This window comes from Mastigoproctus giganteus, chromosome 6 (genome assembly GCF_048544385.1).
Source record: "Mastigoproctus giganteus isolate SK-2022 chromosome 6, ASM4854438v1, whole genome shotgun sequence".
Lineage (NCBI taxonomy): Eukaryota > Metazoa > Arthropoda > Arachnida > Uropygi > Thelyphonidae > Mastigoproctus > Mastigoproctus giganteus.
Genome location: NC_143580.1, coordinates 33,372,733 through 33,399,972, shown reverse-complemented (window position 1 = coordinate 33,399,972; position 27,240 = coordinate 33,372,733). Strand labels below are relative to the sequence as shown.

The 27,240-nt window shown below is 35.2% G+C and overlaps 1 protein-coding gene across 1 annotated transcript in view; it reads right to left on the bottom strand.

Moving 5' to 3' along the window:
• Positions 1 to 27,240, bottom strand: part of LOC150084144 (small subunit processome component 20 homolog) — a 229,120-nt gene that overhangs the window by 47,657 nt on the left and 154,223 nt on the right. Inside the window, exons 19-20 of the mRNA XM_090376132.1 lie at positions 15,374 to 15,464; positions 3,037 to 3,122 (exon numbers count right to left, since the gene is read on the bottom strand). Of these exons, the coding sequence (XP_090232258.1) occupies positions 3,037 to 3,122; positions 15,374 to 15,464 (177 nt within the window). The remainder of the gene's footprint in view (positions 1 to 3,036; positions 3,123 to 15,373; positions 15,465 to 27,240) is intronic.

Genomic DNA, 27,240 nt, shown 5'->3' with positions numbered 1-27,240 from the left:
ATTTATCATAGCTGTTTCATTAACAAAATGGAGAAAAATTTCAGAGGATTTTTTTCCTAATTCAGAAAATTCAGATTTTAATGTACAGTCAGTCCTCGTATAGCACGATAGTTACGTTCCTAGAAACCCTCGTGCAATGCAAAATCGTGCAATATAAACAACAGGCCCTATGGGAAAAATGGGGTTAAGTGCCGACCACCCAAGATTGAACACACATTTGTAACCAAAACATTACCAAATACAATAAATAATCGTAATAAAATACTTACGCATTTTATTACGACTATTACGTAATAAAATATTGCTAATACTTTTACTTCTATCGTAAGCAAACTTGTTTTTTGTTTCATTTTCTATCCAAACAGATCACAGGCGTTCCATCTCTTCCAATTCTTTGTGTCTTAATCTAATGGATTTTAATTACACTTTGAGTTGTTCCTACTATGAAAGTTGTTTTTATTTTCTCTGCATTCTTTCTAATTCTCGGCGTTGCCTCATTTAGGTCTGTAGCATGTGCAATATCACATGGTCTTTCATTTCGCTCAAAGCGTTTCACAATTTCATATTTTTTCTCTTGACAGAGGCCATAAGCCTTACCGGGGAAACCCCGGTGGGCCGGAGGCCGGTGTGATTTTAGCCATAAACCAGAGTATGAGGCCACTATAAATTTTCCCGGGTAAGAATTTTTGACCCAGTCCGCCTCTGTTTATCGATATTGCTTTTCTTTTTCTCTCTGAATCTGTAGTATCTTCACCAGGACGCTTCCTTTTCACACCTTTTAAGTATTTTACTCATTTTTAGGGAATAAAGCACAATTACAAAACGAGGAGGCATGTTTTGATACACATAAACAAAGCTGCGCGTGTGTAGCAACTGAATAAACAACACCGTAAAGGCTGAGATACACTATTAACACCTCACATTTTACTAAAGCACATTTCTAGGGGTTATTACCATAAAACAATAAAAGCAATTTCCAGTTGCGTTTCTGCTAGTGGAATCTGTTATAAACTGGTAGTAAACTCGATCTAATTGCATTTGTGATTATACCGATAGCTGGAATTGTGTTCGTTTTTATGTAATTATGGTGAAATGTGTTTCCCCTTCACTGATATAAAAAACATAAATACATTTTCAGAATCTGCTCTTCATTCCTATCTTGTTGCGTTCGGTTGGGGTGATTCTGCGTTCGACTGCCATTCCTTGTAAACACAAAGGCGAATCGTGCATAAGCGAATTTGGTTCGTGTTATATAAGATATCGTTCCCCTATTTATAAATCGTGTATGATCGAATTCGTGTAATGTAAACACGTGTTATACGAGGACTGACTGTAGTTTTGCTACTTTTTTGGTGAAAAGAAAAAGACAGAGAAAAACGATTTTGCTAAAAAGACAGAGAAAAACAGTTTTGCTAAAAAGACAAAGGAACTCTATGGCAGAGTTTTCCAAAGTGTGGTCCACGGCCCAGTATTGGTCTGCAAAAAGAAAATACCAGTCCGCAAACACCTTGTTTGAAATATACCTACATAAAATTCTAAGAAAATTTCCTTATTTCCTTTCCTAAAATATGTCAATTTTATGTAAACTTTTGATAATAAACAAAGAAATGAATTACCTATATTTTATTTATATTTACTGATTTTAATGAATACCTAATTGCATTATTGCTGGTATGTTAAATGTCCTAATGGTAGTGTCATTATTTCCTGAACCTACTTGTATAATTATAGAAAATACATTAATTTATAGCTATAGGTGGTGTGCAAAAAAAAATTGAAACACCAGTCTGTACTTGAAAAAGTTTGGGAAACCCTGCTCTATGGTATTAACTTATTAACTCTAGAAGAGAAGAGGTCAAATCAAGTTAAAAAGACAGATCCTCCATTATATATCAAGAGTAATAATAAGAAGCAAGAATAATAATAATAATAATAATAATAGTATTGAATAATATAATGAATAACACTTCCTACAGTTATTATATAATCAAGGTATGAAAATTTTTAGAAGATAACTGTACAGTGAAATGAATGATTTATTTAATGTTTAAAGAAGCAGCATTTTTCTAAAATGCTTTTAAGTGATAACTGGCACCTAGAAGGTAATCTAGGTATTTTAAGGAAGTTATTTTAGTTTTGGAATTTCAATTACAAAAACTAGTTCAACTATGGCTGACATTTGCTCTTACTCATGTGCTAAAGAAAACAACATGCACCATTGCTTGTAGGAGATATTCTATACACTGTGTCAGGTTATCAATAATATTTTGATGAAGTAAGTCAATAAAGAGGCTAACCATGATCCCAAAAATAAAATAATTAAGTACAATTCCACTTTCTACCTTCAATTTACCAACTCTAGAACCAAATACAGATTATGAGAATTGAGATTTAATTTCACATAAGTATAAAAAGTATAAGAATGAAAAAATACTGACAACAGTAGTTTAAAATACTAAAACTGAATTTACTATATAGTAAGTCAACTGTTGAAATTTCAATTGGCTTATAATATTCAAGCTATTTCCATTCAATTCAATTGAATTCTAGGTATAAGGACTACAGATGAAAAATACTTCCAAGTAAATATCCCTATTTCCTGGATGCATGACCTGTGATGGTCATGCATCCAGAAGGGGAAAAATGCATAGAAGCCACTGTCATCATAATTTCCTTTGGAAGGCTTGAACCGTATACATCCTATATTCAGAAAGACAAATTCACTTTTTATGCACGTGTGTGCATGCACACACACTCACAAAGCAATATCTTCATACTCATTTTATTAATATATACAAACATAAAAATTGGGGGGAAAAATTTAACACACTTAAATTATTTCCTTTGAAAATATTCCTATTCTATGGGACTTTCTGATGCGATTGTAAAAAAAATCCATAAACCCCGTACATTACGAGCATTGCTAAGTTTTTAACTTGTAGCTTAAATATAAATCATATATCCTATAGTGACAATAAATCATCATATAACGAAAATCAAAATATATTCTACAAATATTAGTACACACATACTTACCAATAAGGAACTAAATAGTTAAAATGATACGTCATCAAACAATCAAAACTCAATTTCTGTATTTCTGAATTTTTATGCATTAGAAGCTGAAAATATAGGTGCAAACAATCTCATTAATTAATAATTCAGTGAAGTATTAAAAGCATAAATACCATCACTACTACCATCACACCATAATATATATATAGTGTCAATTATATAAGAATACGACCAATGCATGATTGGTGGTTGCGTTCTTGTGTAATTAACAATATAAAAATTGCATAATGACTATCATTGTATCAAAAATCAACTAAAGTTAGTTGCAATAAAATATGTTTTGAAAGAAAATAAATAAATATGATTGGTGAAGAAACTCATATTAAGAGATTGCAGTATTGTGTGTAACTGTTCTCACTGTGTTTTTTTTTTTTATATTGTATTTTGTGAACTACAACTTGAAGTAAATTATAGGTCAAACTGTAGCTAACATAGGTAAAAAAAAAAAAAAGACCTATTACACACAAGCAACATCAACTTGTCAATTTAAAACCACTTATATCCATTCAGTGTGGATCACTATCTAATAAAACAAAGGAATAAGATATTATGGAAGTGTACTTTTAATATCAGAGATACAAGAGAATTAATTAATGTAATTTACTGGTAATTATGTATTTAAAATAAGATATACAGATGCAATATAAATTTACTCCTATCAAAAAATGTGGGCACTCTTAGATTTGAAATGGTCTGCTATGGTACACCATATATGAAATTATCTACACGAATTGCATCTAATCCACTTCATTGCACTACACACTGCATTCCCTTGCCCTGTTCTATTTTTTTTTTTTTTTGATTTGGTAGTTGTTGGCGCATCGGCTTCTGTGGCCATATTGCACCTCCCAAGGTTTTTGCAGTACTTTGATCCAAGCCCGAGGCGGGAATCGAACCCGCGACCTTTGGGTTGCCGGGCAGGTACTTTACCCACTCGGCTAGCCGGGTCAGCTCCCTGTTCTATACAAGCCAACACATTATATACAAAGATACAAATTTTTTGGCCAGTATGTGCATATGAGTTAGTAGTGAAAAATGATGCAAAGAAGCAAGCTTATAATACATCAGCCAAGAGAGGGGGAAGCAGTTACTTTGCACATCACCTGTCCATCTCCTCTAATAATTGGTCAAATTCTTATTTAAACTTATTCCAATTATCAACTTAGAGTAAGGATGTTATCAACATTTAGCTCACCCGATTCATTCAAAGCCATAAACACCCCAATCAGATCGCCTCACAGGTGCCTAGTTTCCAGACACTGCAATTTGCAGATTTGCAGAACTGAAGTCTTTCCTGGTAAGAGCACCCTTTTGTTACCTTCACTAATCTCACTGCTCTTCTCTACACCCGATCCAACAGATCCACATCCTTCCGCAAATGAGGCTTACACCAATGTTTGCTAGAATATTAGGAAAAAATGCTATACTCTGAAATAAATATTAAATGTTTTAATAACTGTAGTACAATTTTATTGCACAAGTAGGGCACAACCTCAATCTGTACACAACCAAGCTCACTACCAAGTGTATCAATCTCAAACTGAGTAAACTGTAGCATATATTGAGAAGAATTTCACATAACGGATGATGTCATTCATATATTGTGAATATTTTTCATCGTAGGATTGTCGGTTAAAGTGCATTTGATAACTGCTTATTTTTCATTAAATTATACTTTTATAAATATTTGTATCTAACACTAAGCTCCAGTAGTCCCCTATTTATGGTATTTACCTACACATCAGTATTTTATAACACATTATTTGTAAGAGTTACAAATTTCCACTATAACAACATTACCACCATTATGAAAAAATAAAATCTATGTCAGTATTATTTTTTCTGAACAGTGTACTACTGGCAAAATTCTTCTATATATCATTGTCCTAGCAGCCTTACTACAATGATGAGAGAGCTTCTGCAGGACTGTATCAAAAATCCTAGATAACTTTTAGCTTCAATAGTGTTAAGTGTGTACTTTTCTACCTCTCCTCCTGTTGATAAGTCAACTAGGGAGAATTTCCGTGATCCAAGTGCAGGGTTATAGCCCCCATCAACAATGCTGTAATTAGCAAGTTTTGGCATGAAACTTGTTATACCAATCAGTATCATTAATAAAAAATTGCACATAATAATGAATCCCAGAAGAACCCAGAGTGATCTCACTCATAACACTGGTACATTCAACAGTACATTGATAACCACAGTCTGCTACCACTTAATTATCCCTTTGTCAAATGTAGAAATCCAACCCCAATGCCACAGGCCTCTGACTTATGACATTTGTGTGGGACTGTGTAAAAAGTCCTTCTGAAAAATAATTCAAATCAAAGTTATTCTTTACATCCAGTTCCTTTGTAACTACTTCATAATACCTTATCACATTATAATAATAATGTGATAAGCAACATAATAACTAATGGAAACATGGTGCCATTCAGAGATACCCCATTTCTTCATGTTCTGTAGAAATGGGGTATTGGGGGAAGTAAAACTTATGCAAGACTCCCCTCCTTCTCCCAAATGCTAGGCATATGCCTGACATTAGCATACAAACGTGCAAAATTCTCTTTGTAAAGTAACATACCCCACATAGTTTCATATGGCAATACTTTCCCAAGGAATTTTCCAATTGGATTTTTGATGAAGTCTAATACAATGTAATTTCCTATTATTTTCACATGGCATTACAGTCAGTTCTAGCTGTCACTCACACATTGTTATATTCTGCAACTCCCCCACCCTCACTTTGCAGGTTCTGTAATTCCAATAAGTTTGAAACATCAAAGAATTGAATTTTTTTTTTTTTTTTTTTTAGCACAATAAAATTACTGGTCTATGCATGTTCCTCCCAAGCTAGTAGTTTCCTGAAACTGTTAACACTGGTTCATTAGCATTTTCTTAGCAAGTGCAGACCATGCTAAGAAATATTCTATCCCATGAGCCTTGCACAATCTTTCCAGGCTGCAATTTATTAAAAAGTCATTTAATAAACTCCCTTTCGGCACATTTGAGAAAAATTCCACTTTCATATTAGGTCCGAACTCATGACTTTTCCCTCATCTCATAACTACAAACCAGGGCCTCATTCATTTAATTTCAATTAATGTTAACTGCTAAATAAACAGAATACAAAGTTAACTATTTGAATTTTGAATTTGAACTTTTTTTTTTTTTTTAATTTAAAGGAAGAAATAGGAGCATCCATGCCCCTATTTCTAGGAATATGGATACACTCCAGTTCAGATTATGTTTTAAGTCAATTTTGGTTTTAAATTACTAATTATGTAAGTTATTCACAAGATTTTCTCACTAAACAAACAACTTGTTGCACATGCACATACATCTTATGCACTTTTTACTATGTTAGCCTTCTCCTCCTTGTTCTTTCTTTTAGAATTATCATCAGTAGAGGCATATGATGCAAGAAAGCAAGCCATTATAGAAGCAGCAAAAAAAAAACTCCCATTTCACCCATCCATTCACTCCAAATGTTTGTCTAGTTCTGCCTTGAACTTATTTAAGTTGTTGACCTCCACTACAACAGATGGAAGTTCCAACTATCAACAACCCGCTGGCTAAAGGCAAATTTCCGCACATCCATTCTACAACTGTCTTTCCTCAATTTGAATTTATGCCGCTCAAGTGAGTAATCTGAGCAAGAGGTAGAATCCCATTAACACTGAGCTTGACTCAAACCATTCAAGGCCTTATACATCTCAATTAGATCACATTGCAGGTGCCCAGTCTCCAGAAGCTGCAATTTGCAGAAGTTAAGCCTTTCTTGGTGATGCTAACTTTTTGTTCCACTCACCAATCTCATTGCCCTTCTCTGTACTCGTTCCAGCAGCTCTATATTTTTTTCTAAAATAAGGCCTCCAGACCTGTATACAGTACTCAAGATGTGGCCTGACCATTGCCTTATACATGGGGACAATCACCCCCTTATCCCTGCTAGCAAAATTCCTGTATATTATTGATAAGACATTATGAGCTACTCTTGCAGCCTGTCTGCACTGCTCAGAAAACTTCATATCTGACTGCACAATTACCCTACGGTCCTTTTCATTCTGCACTTTCCAAATCTCAGCCCATCTGCTAAACTTTTCCAGATCCTGTTGCAGTAGCATTACTGTCATTAAAACCCTGCCAACCTTCGTATTGTCTGCAAACTTAGACATTAATCCGGATATACGTTCATCGATATCATTGATAAATACACAAAACAACAATGGGCTCAACACCAAACCCTGGCGGACTCCAGTAATAATGTTAATCCACGAAGAGCAGTGTCCATCGATAACCACTCTGTCTTCTCCCACTAGACCATCCTTTTATCCATTGTTGCAACTTGCCCTTAATGCCACACTGTTCCAAATTGTGCAGTAGTCTTCCGTGTGCCACAGTATCAAAAGCTTTCCAAGTATATGATATCAAAATTATTTTTTCCATCCAGTTCCTAAGTGACCACATCATAGTATCCAATCCAATTTGTCAGACAAGACTTCCCCTTAACGAACCAATGCTGTGTCTGAACTATGACTACAGTCTTGTCTAGATGATCCTGCATCGCTTCCTTAACCAGTGACTCATTATTTTCCCTGAAACAGAAGTTAGACTAACAGGTCTGTAATTACTCGTGTTACCCTCTGATCTCCCTTTGTGAATTGGGGACACACATTTGAACATCTCCAGTCCATGGGACTTCCCCCGAGTCCAAGTAAGCTTTCATAATTATGGCTAAGGGTTTTGCTTACTTCCTTTAATACAACTGGATAGATCCCATCCACCCCAGGTGCCTTTCTTATATTCAATTTCAACAATTTCTCCTCCAATTTACTCTCAGTTATTACAAAATCATTTAGCTCCCTGCCAGAGTTTGATAAGCTTCTGGCCTCCACTTCCCTACAGACCTCCTCATGTGTAAATGTAGATACAAAATACTCATTCAGTTTGCCAGCTCCCTCAGCAGGTTGATCAACAATCGGACCATTGATGTCAAGTTGTCCAATCTGATTCATTCCCTTCCTTCTAGAGTTTACATAAGTCTTTACTAGTTTTTTTTTTTGCATTGTTTGCAATAGAATTCTTGTAATCTGCCTTTGCTTCCTTAATGTCCTTTGTGACTTGATTACAGACTATCTTGTATCAACCATAGGCGTATGTGTCTCCTGGTATAATTTATGTGCATCCCATGCAATTTTCTTCTCTGCCATGAGTCTCATTAGTTCATCTGACATCCATTTAGGAGTCATCTGACACCTAAATGGATGTCAGATGAACTAATTTGAAATGAACTAAAGAATTTGCTGTTTCTAACATCATCAGTTGGTCCCACTGTATAAAATTTTAAAAATCTCTGAGACTACTGCAGTCACCTTTACGAAAGTAAAAACCCTTCCCTTTACTCCTGATGGTAATCATATCTTTAAGTAAATTCTACATCATTAAATTCTACTGTGATCACTGCCACCTAGCGGTTCCTTTATCTGCAGATTCTTAATGCATGAAGAACGATTTTGATTTGATTTGATTTTTTATGGCGCATTGGCAGCTAAGACGCATGAAGAACGACTGCTGATAATCAGATCAAGAGTATTACTCTCTCTCTGGTTGCGTCTTGAACAAGCTGCTGTAGAAAACAATCATCCAATAAATCTATAAAATTCTTTACTGCAATAATTACACTCAAACACCAGCCAAGGAATTAAAAATTTTACTATAAAATAAAATAAAATATAATAAAATACTATGATACAATATCGGGAGACTAAACTATTACAATAAAATAAATTACGATAAAACAATTAAAAACAATACTAAAATCGTTAAAATTTTTGATAAAATACCGAAGCTTTCGGAGACTGCTGTCTCCTTCTTCAACAGTGTTGAAGAAGCCTTCTGCTGTCTCCTACTTCAACAGTGTTGAAGAAGGAGACAGCAGTTTCTAAAAGCTTCGGTATTTTATCAAAAATTTTAACGATTTTAGTATTGTTTTTAATTGTTTTATCGTAATTTATTTTATTGTAATAGTTTAGTCTCCCGATATTGTATCATAGTATTTTATTTTATTTTTTAGTAAAATTTTTAATTGCTTGGCTGGTGTTTGAGTGTAATTATTGCAGTATGGAATTTCCCAGCCCCATAGGCCTGTTTGAAGATATAAAATTCTTGCTAGCTTGTGAGTGACCAACCCACAAGTTCCAGTCTATATCTGGGAAGTTAAAATTCCCCATTATAAGACAATCTGATTTACTGGCCCACTCTATTTCCCTGTTATTTGTTATTGTTATTTGGTTTTTAGGAGCATTAGCAACTAAGGCCATATTGCTCCGGGATATGCGGTGGTCATTCCCTGACCTTTCCGCATCCTCTGTATTTGGTGGTGACGGGCTCGAACCCCGGTCTAATCAAGAAGCGTGTGCTACGCACTGCTGCTCCTTCCCACCTGGCTACGGAGGCGCCTATTTCCCTGTACAGTTGTTCATTGTATTCATTAGAGTCATTAGGCCTATAACACACTCCTACTCTCAACTTGGTATTTCCAGTGTTTATGTCACACCAACCTGATTCAATACTGCAATGTCCACCCATGTCAACTGGATGCACTTCCTTAGATTTTATGTGTTCCTTAACTAATAGCATAACCCCTCCTCCCTTCCTATCCTGTCTATCCTTTCTGTACACATTGTACTCCCCAAATTCCAATTCTGTATTCCTTATCTCTGTGTGACACCGTGTCTCTGATATCCCAACAACATCAGCCTTTACTATCTTCACAAGCATCTCAAATTCATCATCACCAAATTTATTTACTATACTACTAGCATTGAGGTACATGCAAGTATACGTGCACCTATTCTTACTCTTAGGGCTATACTAGACATGCGCTTGAAGCACTGCGTCAGAGAAGCCTTCCAACACCAATTTTTTAGGAAGCAGAGGGTAAAGGCATGCAAACTAGATGGGCATTTCAAACTTCGTGTAGGACAATGCAAGCTGGCGTAAAACGCCTGCCAACGCCTTCAGATGCATTACAAGCATGTACTCCTTGGCGTTTTCATAGCCTGAGGAGACATTCTCCCCGTGCATGGGGTGGTTGGCCTTAATTGGTTTGTTTATTATACTTTGGGGAAGATGATGTTTGACGCAGAGGAGTTTACTTGTGAGGTAGAAAGGAGGCCTCCCTTGTACAACATGTCATTAAAAGACTACTCCAGCAAAAAAATAAAGGCAAAGTGTTGTATTGAAATTGGAAAATAAATGTTTCCGAAATGGGATGAATATGTAATGATGAGAAGAATAAGAAATCTCATTTCTGAACCTTATATTTATTGTAAATATCACTTCTATTTTAGTATTGTTTCATTAGTTAACAAAATACAAGTTTCTTCACTTGCAGAGACAATTTATTGGTAGATTCCTCTGGTTATCTGTGTATGGAATCACGAATGTATATAATTTAAGTTAATAAAGAACCATATTATAATTAAATAAGATCAAAAGAGTAAATGGAAAACTGCTGAAGAATATCCACTGCAACAGTACAACTAATGTCGGCATTAACATAAAAGAATCACGTGCAGTCTCTGTCTTCTTCCAAAACGAATTTTAAACCTTTCGTTTCAAACATAACCTTGGTGTCTTTCTTTTATGAAAAGTACTGTATTGTAAAAGCAATGAAAGCATGCAGTAATCCACAAAGTACAGAGTCATTGCCAATGTGATACAGGGAGAAAAAAATAATGCACGCAACTGTTTTTGGCATTAAAAACACGACCGAAAGAATTGCAACAGATGTTTTTGAAAAACGAAAAGATCATACTTCCTTTCTTCAATGTGCATTGCATCTACTAACACAAAATCGAGAAAATGTGATGTAAGTGTGTATTATAGGCCTAATGAATCTAATGAGTATAATGAGCAATTGTGCAGAGAAATAGAGTGGGCCAGTAAATCAGAGAGTCTTATAATGGGGGATTTTAATTTCCCAGATATTGACTTGAATTTGTGGGTTGGTCACTCACACACTAGCAAGGCTTTTGTGGATTTATTGGATGATTGTTTTCTACAGCAGCATGTTCGGGAGGCAACTAGAGGGAGTAATACTCTTGATCTGATTACCAGTAGTGATTCTTCATGCATCAAGAATCTGAAGATAAAGGAACCACTAGGTGGCAGTGATCACAGTGTGCTGAAGTGGGATTTACTCAAAGAGGTAACTACCATCAAGGGTAAAGGGAAGGGTTTTTGCTTTCGTAAAGATGACTACAGTGGTCTGACCCAGTATTTAAATTCAATACGGTGTGATCAACTGAAGATGTTAACAACAAATTCAAAATGGGAAGCATTCAAAGAATTAATCTTGGAAGCTACTAGGCTTTTCATACCAACAAAGATATTTTGTTCAAGATTTAGGCCTAAATGGATGTCAGATGAACTAATTAGACATGTGACAGAGAAGAAAAATGCAAGGGATACATATAAATTAACATGTGACACAGAAGCCTATGATAGATATAAGCTGGTCTGTAATCAAGTTACAAAGGAGGTTAGGCAGGTGAAGGCAGATTACGAGAAATCTTTGGCAAAGGATGCAAAGAAATACAGCAAAGAGTTCTTTAATTATGTAAACTCTAGAAGGAAGGAGATGAATCAGATTGGTCCACTTGATATCGATGGTTCAACTGTCGATGATCCTGCTCAGGTAGCTAACAAACTAAATGAATATTTTGTATCGACATTCACACATGAGGAGTTATTCAGGGAGGGTAATGCCAGAGGTGTATTCAACTCTGGCAGTAAGCTAGATAATCTTGTAATAACTGAGAGTAAAGTGGAGGAGAAATTGTTGAAGATAAACACAAGAAAGGCACCTGGGGTGGATGGAATCTATTCGGTTATATTAAAGGAGGCGGCAAAGGAAGCAAGCAAACCCTTAGCCATAATTATGAGAGCTTCCCTGGACTCAGGGGAGGTACCCATGGACTGGAGATGTGCAAATGTGACCCCAATCCACAAAGGAGGATCAAAGGGGGAGACAGGTAATTACAGACCTGTTAGTTTAACTTCTGTTCCAGGGAAATTAATGGAGATACTGGTTAAAGAAGCACTGCAGGATCATCTAGACAAGACTTCAGTTATAGCTCGGAAACAGCATGGGTTTGTTAAGGGGAAGTCTTGTTTGACTAATTTGATTGGATACTATGATGTAGTCACAAAGGAACTGGATGCAAAGAATAACTTTGATATCATATATTTGGATCTTAGAAAAGCCTTTGATACTGTTGCACATGGAAGACTACTGCACAAATTGGAGCAGTATGGCATTGGAGGCAAATTGCTGCTATGGATAAAGGGATGGTTGAGTGGGAGAAGACAGAGACAGTGGTAATCAATGGACACTGCTCTTCGTGGACTAATGTTATTAGTGGAGTCTCTCAGGGTTCAGTGTTGGGTCCATTGTTGTTTTCTGTATTATAAATGATATTGATGATTGTATTTCAGGCTTAAAGTCCAAGTTTGCAGACAATACGAAGGTTGGTGGGGTTGTTAATTACACTAATGACAGTACACTGCTGCAACAGGATCTAGAAAAGTTGAGCAGATGGGCTGAGAGGTGGCAAATGAAGTTTAACATTGACAAATGTAAAGTGCTACATATGGGAAGCAGTAATCCCAGAGTAACGTATGAACTCTGTGGTACCACACTGACAGTGGTAGAGAATGAAAAGGACCTGGGGGTAATTGTGCAGGCAGATATGAAGTTATCTGAGCAGTGCAGACGGTCTGCAAGAGTAGCTCATGGTGTCTTGTCAGGAATATATGCAGGAATTTTTCTTGCAAGGATAAGGAGGTGATTATTCCCTTGTATAAGGCAATGGTCAGGCCACACCTTGAATACTGTATACAGGTCTGGAGGCCTCATTTTAAGAAGGATGTAGAGCTGTTGGAACAAATACAGAGAAGGGCAACAAGATTAGTGAATGGAACAAAGGGTTGCTCTTACGAAGAAATGCTTAAATTTTTCAAATTACAGTGTCTGGAGACTGGGCACCTGCGAGGTGATCTGATTGAAGTGTATAAAGCATTGAATGGATTGAGCATGCTCAATGCGGATGGGATTCTTCCTCAGAATAATCGCCTGAGAGGGCATAAATTTAAATTGAGGAAAGACGGTTGTAGGATAGATGTGCGGAAGTTTGCCTTTAGCTAGCGGGTAGTTGATTGCTGGAACAAACTTCGATCTGTCATTGTAGAAGTTGATAGCTGTTGATAGCTTAAATAGATTCAAGGCAAAACTTGACAAACATTTGGAGCGAGTGGATGAGTGAAATAAGGGGTTTTTTTTTTTTTTTTTTTTGGCTGATGCTGTATAAGCTTGCTTTCTTGCATCATGTGCCTTTGTTAATGCTAAGGAACCTCACCATGAGAAACAAAAAAATTCATCTATTGGAAGTCACACTGGAAACAGGAAAAAGTTGTGTAAAACTGATAACACTGCAATATGCATTTGATATAAAAAAAAAAGTTTGCTTTATTCTAATTGCTTTTATGGAATAATATCAGTGCAGCACATTTTTCCGTTTGTATATTTGATCTTATAGCAAAATTTCAAGAAAAGATTTCTATTGATAGCTGCATTAGTAACTTCGAAAACTGGTGTCTTTGAATGAGCATTCGTAAAATCAAACAACACTAATCCTTTATTGCATGGAAAGTAATCCGTTACAGTGTGGGTACTGGAGAATATTTTCTGCTTCAAATGGATGTTACTTCAAAAGTAACATCCATTTGAAGTAACGTCAATATTCCATCTGGAAATAATGTAAAGTGGTGGGAAGACAGTAACAAAAGGTGTTTTATTCTGAGAAGTCCCGTGTGGTAAAATCAAACAGTAAGTTACCCTTTCTGTTACCCAAAGTAATTCTGTAAGACACCAACTCTTACAAATACCTTAATCTCCAAATAAGAATACCAGGTAGAAATAAAATAATTTTACAAACAACATTTCAGAAATATTTCAATTAGTGAGAGTTGGCCTGTCAGTATAGCACATAAAGCATAGATATAAACATCAGTATTGATTTCCGCATCATGGTATCAAATTTTGCATTTTTTCCACTAATTAACATTAAAAGTTCATCAAAATTCTGTAAAATTAAAAAAAAAAAACTTCTCAGGAGACTTCCTGTGTGTTTCAAACATGATATAAAACTGTCCTGATTTTAACCTATTTATATTTTCTGGATGAAGCTATTATCATACATAAATGTGCAATACATCCAACTTGAACAACATCTGTCTTGCAACTGAGAATACAAAAAGTGAGTCGCTGGTGGTATTCAATGAAATGTTAGAAGCACACCGCCTAGTTTCAAATAATCTGACATTAGGAGCGCTACACAGTTTGCTGTTTTGGAGGCATTCGCAACGCCAGGTTATGCTTGCACTTCAAGCACTCGTCTGTTTGGTTGATATGTGGTTTAATGCCACGAGGGCTGCTAAGCGCTTGTCTAGTATAGCCCTTAGTTACACAAACACAACCCATGTATTTACTCTTTCCATGATGACTCCCAGCAGCCCTTGAAATCCCCAGTACCTCACTTTCCAGGCTGCTGCCCATTCCAACAAAAGCAGTGCAAGAATCGCTTTCACATCTGCCTGGCTACCGTTTATCTATTAGTCTGTGAATCCCCCTAAGTTAGCAGTTTTCCGAATCACCTAACAATGTCTCGATAGCATCAGCAAATATTCTTGCACCCTTTCTATTTAAGTGTATCCCATTCCTGTAGAAACAATCTCTCCTGTTAACAAGCACAGACCATGATGAGAAAAATTCTACCCCATGAGCCTTGCGCAGTCTCTCCAGGGCCGAATTGATTGACAAGGCTCTCATCATATACTCCTTCCTATCGTGTCTGGGCAGAATTGCAGACACTTTAAAATTTAACCCTAACTCAACTTTTTTTCAACATTGTTAATTGAAATCTCTTGACAAAACCACGTATTGTCAATTATCAAAATAGCACTGACTGTTTCATAAAATGTCTTAACAAGAAACATATGTTCCCAAGATTTAATTCCTGTAATTTCTGCATGTAGTTCTGTCATAATTGTCATTATAAATGTGCTAGTCAGAAATTTATATGCATTTAAAACTTTGAACCTGTATAAGAATTTTTCACATTTAGGCTAATAATAGAGTGGACAATGAGAAAGTACTTTGAATTTTCTGGTTTTATGTCATTGTACAAATACTCCCCATTCCCAGATGAGCAGAAAAGTAATAGGTTACCTCATAATAAAGCCCATTTAAATCCTCTTCTTTATAAACAGCTTTTGGGTTCTGAAATTTGGCAAACACGGAGAGATGAGCAATAAGTGTTCTAAAAAGATAAAAAAAAAAAAGAAATCTTCGTTAAAATATAAATGTCAGTAAACAGAAACTGCATAGATTGTTTTTAGTTTAACAAGCCACATATTTTGCTAACTTATACTCCATGCATTTCAAAACACTTTTTTAAAAAAATTGCTTTATGTACATATAAGCAGTGCTTTTTAAAATAGTTTCCGTTGAGTGAAGAAAATTTTCTATAGCAAACAGATTTCTGGCCTTCAGGCAATTAGTCCTGCTGCACGAATTAAGAGAACTAAAGCATCTACAACTTAGTGGTACCTGGTAAAACCAATCTGAGCACCTGTCCCACATACGGAGGAGTCGTGCTAGTCAAGAGTGAGCAGATCAAGGTGTATTCCCAATGGGCTCTGGCCCATTGGGAATACACCTTGATCCAACCTTTTACCGTACAGGAGTCATATTCAAAAAATTCAAAGTTAGATTTCTTTAGTGTGTTACATTTTCCATATCTTGTATGTAAAAGTAAAATTGAAAATATTCGAAACTTTTATTAAGTGCAATACACAATTACATTTACTGAACAAAACATTTAATGAGAATTTTTTTGATAATTAACAAAATTTAAAATGCTGTTTTAGTTCACTTTCCTCACGGGCTGTAGCTTGGATAGCTTTGTGAATCAACTGTAAGCTCTCCGTTCGAGAATTAGAAAAGTGATTTTCTTTTACCCCGACAAATAATCACCTGTTGTTTGGCGGAAGTGCACTATCCACATTTTTCTGTAAATTTTCCCTATCTCTGTTTACATGGCACAGTACCTGAATATCCGAATGACACCGACATTTTGGACAGTTTCAAAAAAAAAACGAAAAGAAAAAATTCAAATTTAAGAACTAGTGACAATACTGATGACGAGAGACAGAAAATGAGTACAACGAAGATATTAATCTTTCTAAACATGAATTGTTGGCATTTGGTGAAAGTGAAATTAGAAAATTGCCAATTAGGTTACAGTTAAATGAAAGAGATGCAATTCGTGGATTTCGGAGATACCTAATTGATAAGAAGGTTTCAAAAGAACTGAAGAATTTAATGAACGCTCTGAGTACGATACCAATTTCATCGAGTGAATGTGAACCACGATTTTCACAAATGAATCTGATCACCGGCCCAACCAGCGTTTCGTTGATGACAAATACAGTTTCTTCACTACTGTTTCTTAAAATTGTATGCCCACTGCTGACCCGCTTCAATCCAGCAAAATATGTCGATTCACGGCTGCTTCGGAAACATCATTCAGCAACCGACACACAAAGAGGAAGAAAAAATGTCGGCATAGGACAGGGGTCGGCAACCTGCGGCTCGCGAGCCGCATGCAGCTCTTTTAACACAACTGTGATTCTTTAAACCCCAGGGCTAACATCTGGTGAGTATGGGCTTGGTACACCCAGGGTCATGAGCTGGATATCATCATTCTTCTCTTCCTTGGTGATTCCTTTTTCTCTCTCTCTCTCTCTCTCTCTCTCTCTCTCTCTCGGGGTAGTTCAGAAATTTTTTTTTGGCTGGTGCAGCATAAGCCTGAGGCTTCCTTGCACCATATGGCTAATAATAATAATAATAATAATAATAATAATAAACTTTACAGCTCACATGAAGCACAATTTGAAATGGAGTTAAAGGACTTGTGGAGGCAAGACTAAAATGCCTTAAAACTGAAATTGAGGATTTGGGGAGGCAAAAGGCCACCCTTGCAATTCTACACAAATGGACGGCGAAAGATGAGTTTAAAATGCAGACTGAATTGTGTTCGATGCGTGGTGTAGCTTACCGGACCCATATATAAATTTAAAAATATTTGCATTTGGTCTTCTCTCGGTTTTTGGTTCGACGTATTTCTGCGAGCAAATATTTTTGAACATGAATATTAAAAATAAATCAAGAAACCGTCATGTGAACAATGCAAGCATGTTTAATTACAACATACTCGCATGACATTGAGAGACACTTGCTCAAGAAGTTCATCAGCAAAAGTCACATTAATTTGTACCTAATTGGATGTTTGTTACGTTTTTTCAGTATTAATAAACAATATTTCAAAATATATTTTTTTTAATAAACACCTTCCCACTCTATTCCATTTCTTTAAAAAACTCTCACCTTCCCCCCACCTCCCTCCCAACTTGAGCTGAGGTGCGGCTCTTCGGATTCTCTCTCTCTCTTTTTTTTAATTAGATCAAAAATGGCTCTTCACTCAAAAAATGTTGCGGACCCCTGGCTTAGGGTGTCGAATGAGAACTTAATAAAAATTTAGAATATTCTACAAAAACTTTATTATGAAATTAATTTTAGTTATGTTATTATTTTTTACTTATTTTACTCACATTTTACTTATTTTTTTATATACTTGAATAATAAATTTATGCTTAATAAACTGTGTTAATATACTTAATCTGTTGCTCTTATTCTAAAAACATTACTACTAAAGTAACAGCATCAGGAAAAAAAAAATTTTAGAGTACTTTTCATATCCTTTTAATTTTAAATTTTTCCTGATGGCAAAGAATGAGTACCAGCACCTATTTTCTTACAAAAAAAAGCACTGTATATAAGTATATATAAAAAGTACTGTTTATCTGAACAGCTTTTCCTCCTTTTTTCAATATTTTTTACCCTAAAACATAAGATGGGAAAAATATATGGGACACATGTACAATACACATAAAATAATACAGGACTTATTTCAATAAATAAGTCCTGTATTATTTGAAAAAGACTTATTCAAACCTTGCAACAGGAAATTCCTGTTGCAACGTTTCAACTAACTTCATAGACAGTACCCAAGATCACAGTCTTAATCTACTTTGTTATGCATCACTAGCAGCATTTGATGTTGGTGGAGGGGGCAAGGAATGCTGTTTCAAATATATGCTAGTGAATATACCGATAAGAAAGCAAAAAGCCCAATTACTCTTTTATTCTAATGCACATTCTCTAGTATTCATGATTAATTCCTCTCAAAAGATGGAGTGGAGGGTAGGCACCCTTACAAAAGCAAAGGCTTTTGTAAGGGTGCCTACCTGATGAGGTAAAGCAGCTCGGGGGCCTCCAGCTTTCCAGCCACAAGATGCATCAAGAATTTGCAGTCTGCTACAGCCCTTCTTTGAGAGAGTGGTACCATCCCGAAGTAAGTGCACCATTCATAATAAGATTTTGTGTTCATTTCCAACCTAGACTTATACACTAGGAATCCGACTATGGATTTCTGAATATGTTCCAGTTGTTTTATAAGAATTTTGGTGTGAGGATTCCAGATCTGTGAGGCAAATTCTAGTATTGGGTTAACGAACATTATACATGCTGTTTTTATGAGCTGTATGTTGGTAAAGCCAAAGCAGATTCTTTTAAGCAGTCCAAGGGATTTGGAGGCCTTTGCTGTAGTCTTATTTACAAGCATGTTAAAGTTTCCCTTGGTAGAAAACCATACGCCCAAATCTGAAACCTCTGGTACTCTCATTATCTTGTGATTATTGGTTTTATAGGGATAATTAATCTTGTGTTTTTTATGATAGTCTGCAACAGAGATGGTGCAGCATTTGTCTAAGTTGAGAGTGTTAGGCCATTGTTTGTAATCGTTTGTAATCATTGTTTATAACCTTTATATAGGAAAAGTGGAGAAGTAACTTCCTTCAAAAAGAACTCTGCTTTTTCTGTTGTAGAAGAAGTTTAACATAAGTGATAAGGCATTACTTGATATACCTATGTGCTTTAATCTGAGGCAAAGTAAATTGTGATACCGAATCAAAGGCTTTTTGTAGGTCCAGATATAAAATGTCTATCTGACTGTTATTATCAAGGCTATGTTTGATGTCACGTTCTATGGAGAATAGGTTGGTCCCTGTTGACCTGCCCATAAGGAAGCCATGATGAATGTGGATGAATTTGTTTTTCACAAAGCAACAAAGCTGAGAGTATAAGATGTTCTCAATGACCTTGCTTAGGGGGTTAGCTTTGTCTATGGGTCAAAAGGAGGCACGGCTGTCTTTTGCACCCTTTTTAAACTTTGTACTTTACCCAAGGCAACTGGAGGCACTGCCTTAGATTTAATATGCTTCTTAAGGTAAGAGCATAATCCCTCCATCTCACCTATCCTGTCTGTATCACTTATGTCTGTGACACCATGTTTCCGCTATTCCTATAACATCTGCATTTGATGACTTAGTCAATACTTCAAATTCATCTAATTTATTTACAATGCTCATAGCATTAGTGTATGTGCAGGTTCAGTGGGCTTGGGTACCCTGGCCCACCCACCAATGAGACAATAAGCTTCAAAACGGTGCAATCTGGGTGGTGATATCTGCCAAGAATAAGTAACAGCAGTCTTCTCCGGTAGTGAAGTGTTACTTATTTGAGGTAATACAATACCATGGCAACTCATTGTAAAGGTATTCACAATATGAGATATAACTAAAATGATGCCAATTTAATTACTTTGGTAGATGGCTACGAATTAAACTGATGCTATTTGCACTAACCTATACGTCAGTTATTCTATCACATAGAATGAGGCTATTTCCCTAAAATACTCTATGGTCTATACTACTGCACACCATCAGGCATCTCTCATATTGTGGAGTTATACCTCATAATTAGGTTGTCACTATTGCAACACCAGTGTACCCTGGCCTACCCACCGATAAGAAGCCAATAAGCTTCGAAACAGTGTCGTATGGGTGGTGGTATCTGCTTAGAATAAGTAACAGCAGTCTTCTCCAGTGGTGAAGTGTTACATTCGAGGTATAACAATACCATGGCAGCTCATTGTGAAGGTATTCACAATAACAGATATAATTAAAACAATGACAATTTAACTACTTTGGTAGATGGCTACGAATTAAACTGATGCTACTGCACTAACCTATATGTTACTTATTCTACCATGTACCATGAAGCTCTTGCCCAAAAAATTCCATAGGCTATACACCAGTGCTTCCCAACCTTTTTCGCACCAGGGCACACTTAGAAAATTATAATTTTTGTATGGCACACAGATAAACTGGGGCACATTTTGGGGTGCCTATAAGAACTTTGTGAAAAAAATTTACTACATTTGCATTATATTATATTTATAATTACGACAAGAAAAGTAAAATATAAATACTAGAGAAGATATTAAATATTTAATACCAAATTCATACAAAACTTCATAATAAAATATTTTCAAATCTTGTTAATAAGAAACTTGAGCTTGATTTTGTGAACATAATATTTTTATATCACGTTTTATTCTTGAAATGGCTACACTTACTCCTATCTAGACTTTTTCATGATAATCTCTTTGAATTCTTGATAGTCACCATTGACAAGAAACTTTGTTCGCAGAAATGGGTAGTAACAAATGGAAGAAGAGTATCAATTGCTTTTTCTCCAATTGAAGAAAACTCCTTTAACCAAAATTCAGATAATTCAATTTCTTTAAATTGTACTTGAAGGGTGCAATTATTTCTTAAATCCAACAGCTCTTCTTTTTCTTTCATTGATAAATGTAATGCTGCAATGTCTAGGGATAATTGGATCTTGAATCCAATCAAATTTTTTTACCTCAAGTATTTCAAAATAGTGATGAAGTTTTTCTTCAAGCAAACACAAATGTTGCTCTACTAATCCCAATAATTCTTCTTTAGGATTTAAATTATAACACCAATTAAACATCATTAGTGATCTGTTTTTAACCTCATTTTTCCAAAGTTTAATTTTTTTCTTTGAATCCATAAACCTTGTCTGGACATGTTAGTATGTTTTCATGTGATCCTTGCAATTTTCGATTTAGCTCATTCAGGTGCTCAAAATATCAGTTAAGTAAGATAGTTTTTGGGGCCAATACTTATCCTTAATTAAATCTGCAAAGTAAGAATTATTCACAAAAAAATTTAACTCTTCTCTTAGCTCATAAACTCTTGATAAAACTCTTCCTTTGGACAGCCAACGTACTACAGTGTGAAATGGCAGAGAGTGATATTCCATCCCATTTCTTCACACAAAAACTGAACACAGATGTGACTTTAATGACTTGGATTTTATTAAATTCACCATCTTGGTAACATTATGCAATATGGAATTCAGATCCACAGGAAAACTTTTAGATACAAGAGCTTTGCTGAGAATAAAAAAATATATTAACTGAACTTCTGGATTTTCAGAATGAACTCTTGACGTAAAACCTTTAACTCTTCCGGGCACTGCAGCTGCACCATCAGTACACAAGCTTAAGCAATTTTTCCATTATATCTTATTTGTCTCAAATACCACTTCAAATATTTCATCCCCAGTAGTGTGATTTGGCAGTTTTTTGTAGAACAAATATTTTTTTACATTCAATAATTCTCTGAATTAATTTTGTTTCTATCTGATATGTCTTCAGTGCGTCTACTAATAGTGTTATTTGAAAGTGGCACTTTTTTCAATTTCCTTTGCTTCTTTTGCCTGAAGCATAGTGTTAACAATTTCAATGCAAGCTGGTAAAATAAGCAATTCTGCAATTGTATGAGGCATTTTGGATTTGCCTCCCAATTGGGCAACCTTATAACTAGCCTCTTGAGCTCAATTTGATACTGTTGTAATCGAATTCATAAAAGAACTTTGCTTCCTATTTTGTGTTTGAAGACGCTTAAAAAAGCTCAAATCTTTTTCTGTACATGTTGGCTGTTTCGTGGTAAGGTGCGGCATCGTTTACTTGGTACCATTGCTTTATTTGATAACTCTTCTAGGCAAATAAGACATATGGGTTGTGGAAGAGAATTACTGGTGCATACAAATTCATATTTGATAAATTCCTCATTATATAGCCTAAATACAGGCTTTATCTTTTTTTTGGACTGCTTTGTTTGTCCTATGAATCTGATGACTTTCTAGCTCTCTTCAAAAAGTTTTCCATTATGGGTGGAAAATAAATATCTACAAAAATTAAACTTGGTTAAATATAAAGTACTTAATGAAGCAATTTAATAAATATATTTTGAATAATTATTTGTTTTTAGATATAAACATTGATTTTTATTTCTAGAAGTAAGCAATAACTTATTATACGTATATCTTTTCAGTAGAAAAATGTGAAAGCTGGTCCAAAATAATTTTTAAAAAAACCAATAGGCAAAACAAAAAACAAATCGCAGCTAAAGTAAGTAATATCTCATTTTTTTTTTTTGCATTTAAGTGGCGATACAGAACTTGATTTTCATATAAAAAATGGATTTTTATCACAGATAAGAGAAAAAACATTATCATATTATTTAAAGTGTTCTGCTGATTTTCTGATTATTTTTAAATTATAGAAATTTTTCTTGCATAAGAAATGATTTAATTGGTTTTGCCTTGTATTAAAAAGATATTTTTCAAATTTAAGTTAAAAAAAAAAAAAGGAAATATAAAAAAAGAAAGAAAACATGATTTTCATACGTCCAACAAAGGTCAAACTGAAGTGCTTATAAACTAAAATCAGTGGCTGGTGGAAATTGCATTCAGCTATACCTGGTTAGCGATACCACAATTCATTCAAATTATATCTTTTCGTATAATAAAATTACAAACCAATAAAAATTAAATCTCTCGTGGCCCACCAGTAATCTTTCTGTGATACGCTGGTTGGGAAAGTCTGGCCTATACTACTGCATCAGACATCTCTCATATTGTGGAGTTATACTTCATCATTAGGTTGTCACTATTGCAACACCAGGGTACCTGCCCACCCGTCAATGAGAAGCCAATAAGCTTCGAAACAGTGCCACCTGTGTGGTGGGTTTCTTGGCGCAGTATAACCTTAGTTGTTTTTGTGCCAATAAACCCAAAATCAAATCAAATCAAACCTGTGTGGTGGTGGTGGTATCCGATGAGAATAAGTAACAGTCTTCTCCACTAGTGAGATGTTACTTAATCGAAGTAGTACAATATACCACGCCAACTTGTTGTGAAGGTATTCACAATATGAGATATAATTAAAACAATGCCAATTTAACTACTTTGGTAGACGGCTACAAATTAAACTAATGATACCGCACTAACCTACACATTACAACTTTAAATTAAGCCTAAATAAATACACTGTGATCGCTGCAAATCAGTGGGTCTTTTATCTGCAGATTCTTAATGCATGAAGAATCACTGCCAATAACCAGATCAAGGGTATTGTTTCCTCTCGCCTCTCTAACATGCTGCTGTAGAAAACAACAGTCAGTCAAGAAATCCACAAAAGCCTTGCTAGTTGTAGTAGTAGTAGTAGTAATAGTAGCATGTGATGCAAGAAAGCAAGTGTATGAGCTTATGCCGCATCAGCGAAAAAAAAAAAAAAAAAAAACACAACAATTCCCTCTAAATGTTTGTCCAGTTCCTCCTTAAATTTATTTAACCTATCAACTTCCACAGTGACAGATGGAAGTTTGTTCCAGCAATTAACCACCCGCTGGCTAAAGGCAAATTTCTGCACAGCTATTCTACATCTAGGTTAAATAAATTTAAGGAGGAACTCAATTTGAATTTATGCCCCCTTAGGTTCGACATCTGAACAAGTGGAAGAATCCCATCAGAATTCAGTGTGCTCAACCCATTCAAGGCCTTACACACCTCAATCAGATCACCTAGCAGGTGCCATGTCTCCAACAGCTGCAATTTGTAGAACTTAAGCCTCTCTTGGTAAGAGGATCCCTTCATTCCCCTCACCAATCTTGTTGCCCTTCTCTGTACATGCTGAAGCAAATCTACATCCTTCCTAAAATGAGGCCTCGAGACCTGTACGCAGTACTCAAGGCGTGGCCTGACCATTGCCTTATACAGAGGGACAATCACCTCCTTTTCCCTGCTAGCAAAATTCCTGTATATCATTGACAAAACCCCATGACCTGCCCTGGCAGCCTGTCTGCCTTGCTCAGAAAACTTCATATCTGACTGCACAATTACTCACAGGTCTTTTTCATTTTCTACCACCTGAAGTGTAGTACCACACAGTTGGTATGTTCCTCTGGGATTACTTCTACCTATATGCAGTACTTTGCATTTGTCAATGTTAAACTTCATTTGCCACTTCTCAGCCCATCTTCCCAAATTTTCTAGATCCTATTGCATTAGTACACTGCCATTACTATCATTAACAAACCTGCCAAGCTTTGAATTATCTGCAAACTTCAATACTAAGTCTGATATACCTTCATCAATATCATTGATAAATATACAAAACAACAGTGGGCCCAACACCCAACCCTGTGGAACTCCACTAATAACATTAGGCCATGAAGAGCAGCATCCATTGATTACCACCCTCTTTCTTCTCCCATTCAACCACCCTTTTATCCATTGTAGCAACTTACCCTTAATACCATTCATCTCCAATTTGTACAGTAGTCTTCTATGCACAACAGTGTCAAAAGCTTTCCTGATATGATATGATATGATATCATATAATTGACCCATCTCTGGGATACTTATGGGTCAAAAAGTGTATTTATTATTGTTTAATAAATGTTGGTAAAGTTATAATTTGCCAGCTCTTATAAATGTCAAAACATAAAAGAACACCTAAAAGTTGGTAATTATTCAAAGAACTTGAAGTCTTAAAATGTCTTTTTCAGAATAATTTTCTGTGATTTGAAAGAAGGTTCTATGAGTTTCAGGTTTTATATATTATTTATTCCGATTCTCTTATACTCGAACAATACAGAAGAATATTAAATTAAATTAAGTTAAGAAGAATATTAAATTGTGTAAAAAGTCATCCAGTTGACTTGGGTGACAAGTGCAATGTTGAGTCAGTTGGTGGTTAATTGCTGGAACAAACTTCCATCTGTCATTGTGGAAGTTGATAGGTTAAATAAATTTAAGGAGGAACTGAGCAAACATTTAGAGGGAACTGTTGTGTAATTTTTTTTTTTTTTGGCTGATGCTGCATAAAGCTCATGATGTTGGTCACTCAAGTTGTGAGTGACCAACATCTAGAAAGTTAAAATGCCTGTGAGCCAATCCAATTTGTTGGTCCACTCTATTTCCCTGCATAGCTGTTTGGTATACTTATCACAGTTATTAGGCCTATACCACACCCTTTTACTCTCTATTTTGTTTTTCCAGTACTTATATCACACCAAACTGACTCAACATTGCACTTGTCACCCAAGTCAACTGGATGCACTACCTTAGATTTAATATTCTTCTTAACTTAATTTAGTTTAATATTCTTCTATATTGTTAGGGTGTAAGGGAATCTGAATAAATAATATATAAAACCTGAAACTCATAGAAACTTCTTTCAAATCACAGAAAATTATTTTGAAAAACACATTTTAAGACCTCATGTTCTTTGAATAATTACCACCTTTTAGGTGTTCTTTTATGTTTCGACATTTATAAGAGCTAGCAAATGATAACTTTACCAACATTTATTAAACAATAATAAATACATAAAAGTGTACTTATTATTGTTTTATTGATCCATAAGTATCCCAGAGATGGGTTGATTATACCCAAAAGGAATTAAGTGATTTCATACTATTCAGCTACTCCATTCACACAGCTGAAACTCCTAACACCTTTCAAGAAAAATGTTTTCTTTGATTTCTACATTGAAAATTCTGCAAATCTCTGTTAGTAATCATAACAATGGGAACAGTGATGAATCATGCTTCAATGGATTTACTTTAAGAAAAAAACTAGACCATAACTGCAAGTGCAAAGAAATAAAAGTGTATGCTCATCACAAACAAATTGTGTTAAAAAAAAATATTATACTTTCTTAAGTGTGAACTGCATAAAATTGGTGTCAACCAGAAAACATCACATTTTCCTCTAGATAAAAAATATATTTGTTTTTCTTGGATGTGCATTTGATCATGTAAAAAAATTCCAAGAAAAAATCTCTATTGGCAGCCATGTTATAAAATTCCAAAAAGCAGTCATTATGTCAAATAACAGCTAACCTGAAACTTTCACTTCCGTGTTACCTTGCACTCAAGGTAAAGGTGAATATGGAATAAGCAGCCCATGTGCCAGAAATACCAGTACCAATGGATGTGAAGAAGAAAAAAAAGCACATGCTACTCATAACAGATTTTTTTAATTTATTTATTATTTTATTTTATTTTTTTGATAACTGTGTGGTTACAAAATCTTACTTTGATTTGTATTTGATGCAACAAAATTTCAAGGAAAATTTTGTATTGAAGTTGAGTTATAAACTTCCAAAAGACAGAAATTGAAAAAGAAAAGAACAGAATAGAATAAAGATTTTTTTAAAAAATAACTAGAGCAATTATTAATAAGATATATCGGCTTTCCAAACTAGATAGTAGTACTGTACTATCTGGGGGGGGGTAAGAAATTTTCGTAAAAGCTACTGACTTTCATTTCATGTTCAGTGTTCTCCATAGGACCCACTGAATGGGCGCACCGCCCAGTGAATTTAACTGCCCACTCAGCTAAAATTTAAGCAATTCTCGCGGTACCACATGGTACTGCTCATTGATCTCGATCAATATTAATTTGAGCATACTAAGCGATCGAGGTCAATGCAACAGGAGCATATAATGTTAAATTATGCAATTAATTTTTGCCCTGGATTGCTTAAGTCACATTTATAAACAGTGGTGGCTTGTGACGTGACTCTGATATATGGGGTGCTGCTTCTTAAAGTTACATTAAATTGCCTTGGTTATATGACATGTAGCAAAGATAGTAATAATAATAAGCAAGTTAAAAATACTACAAAACATTAACTGGACACTTACCATTAACACACTTGGGTAATTTTGAAATTTTATTTAAAAACA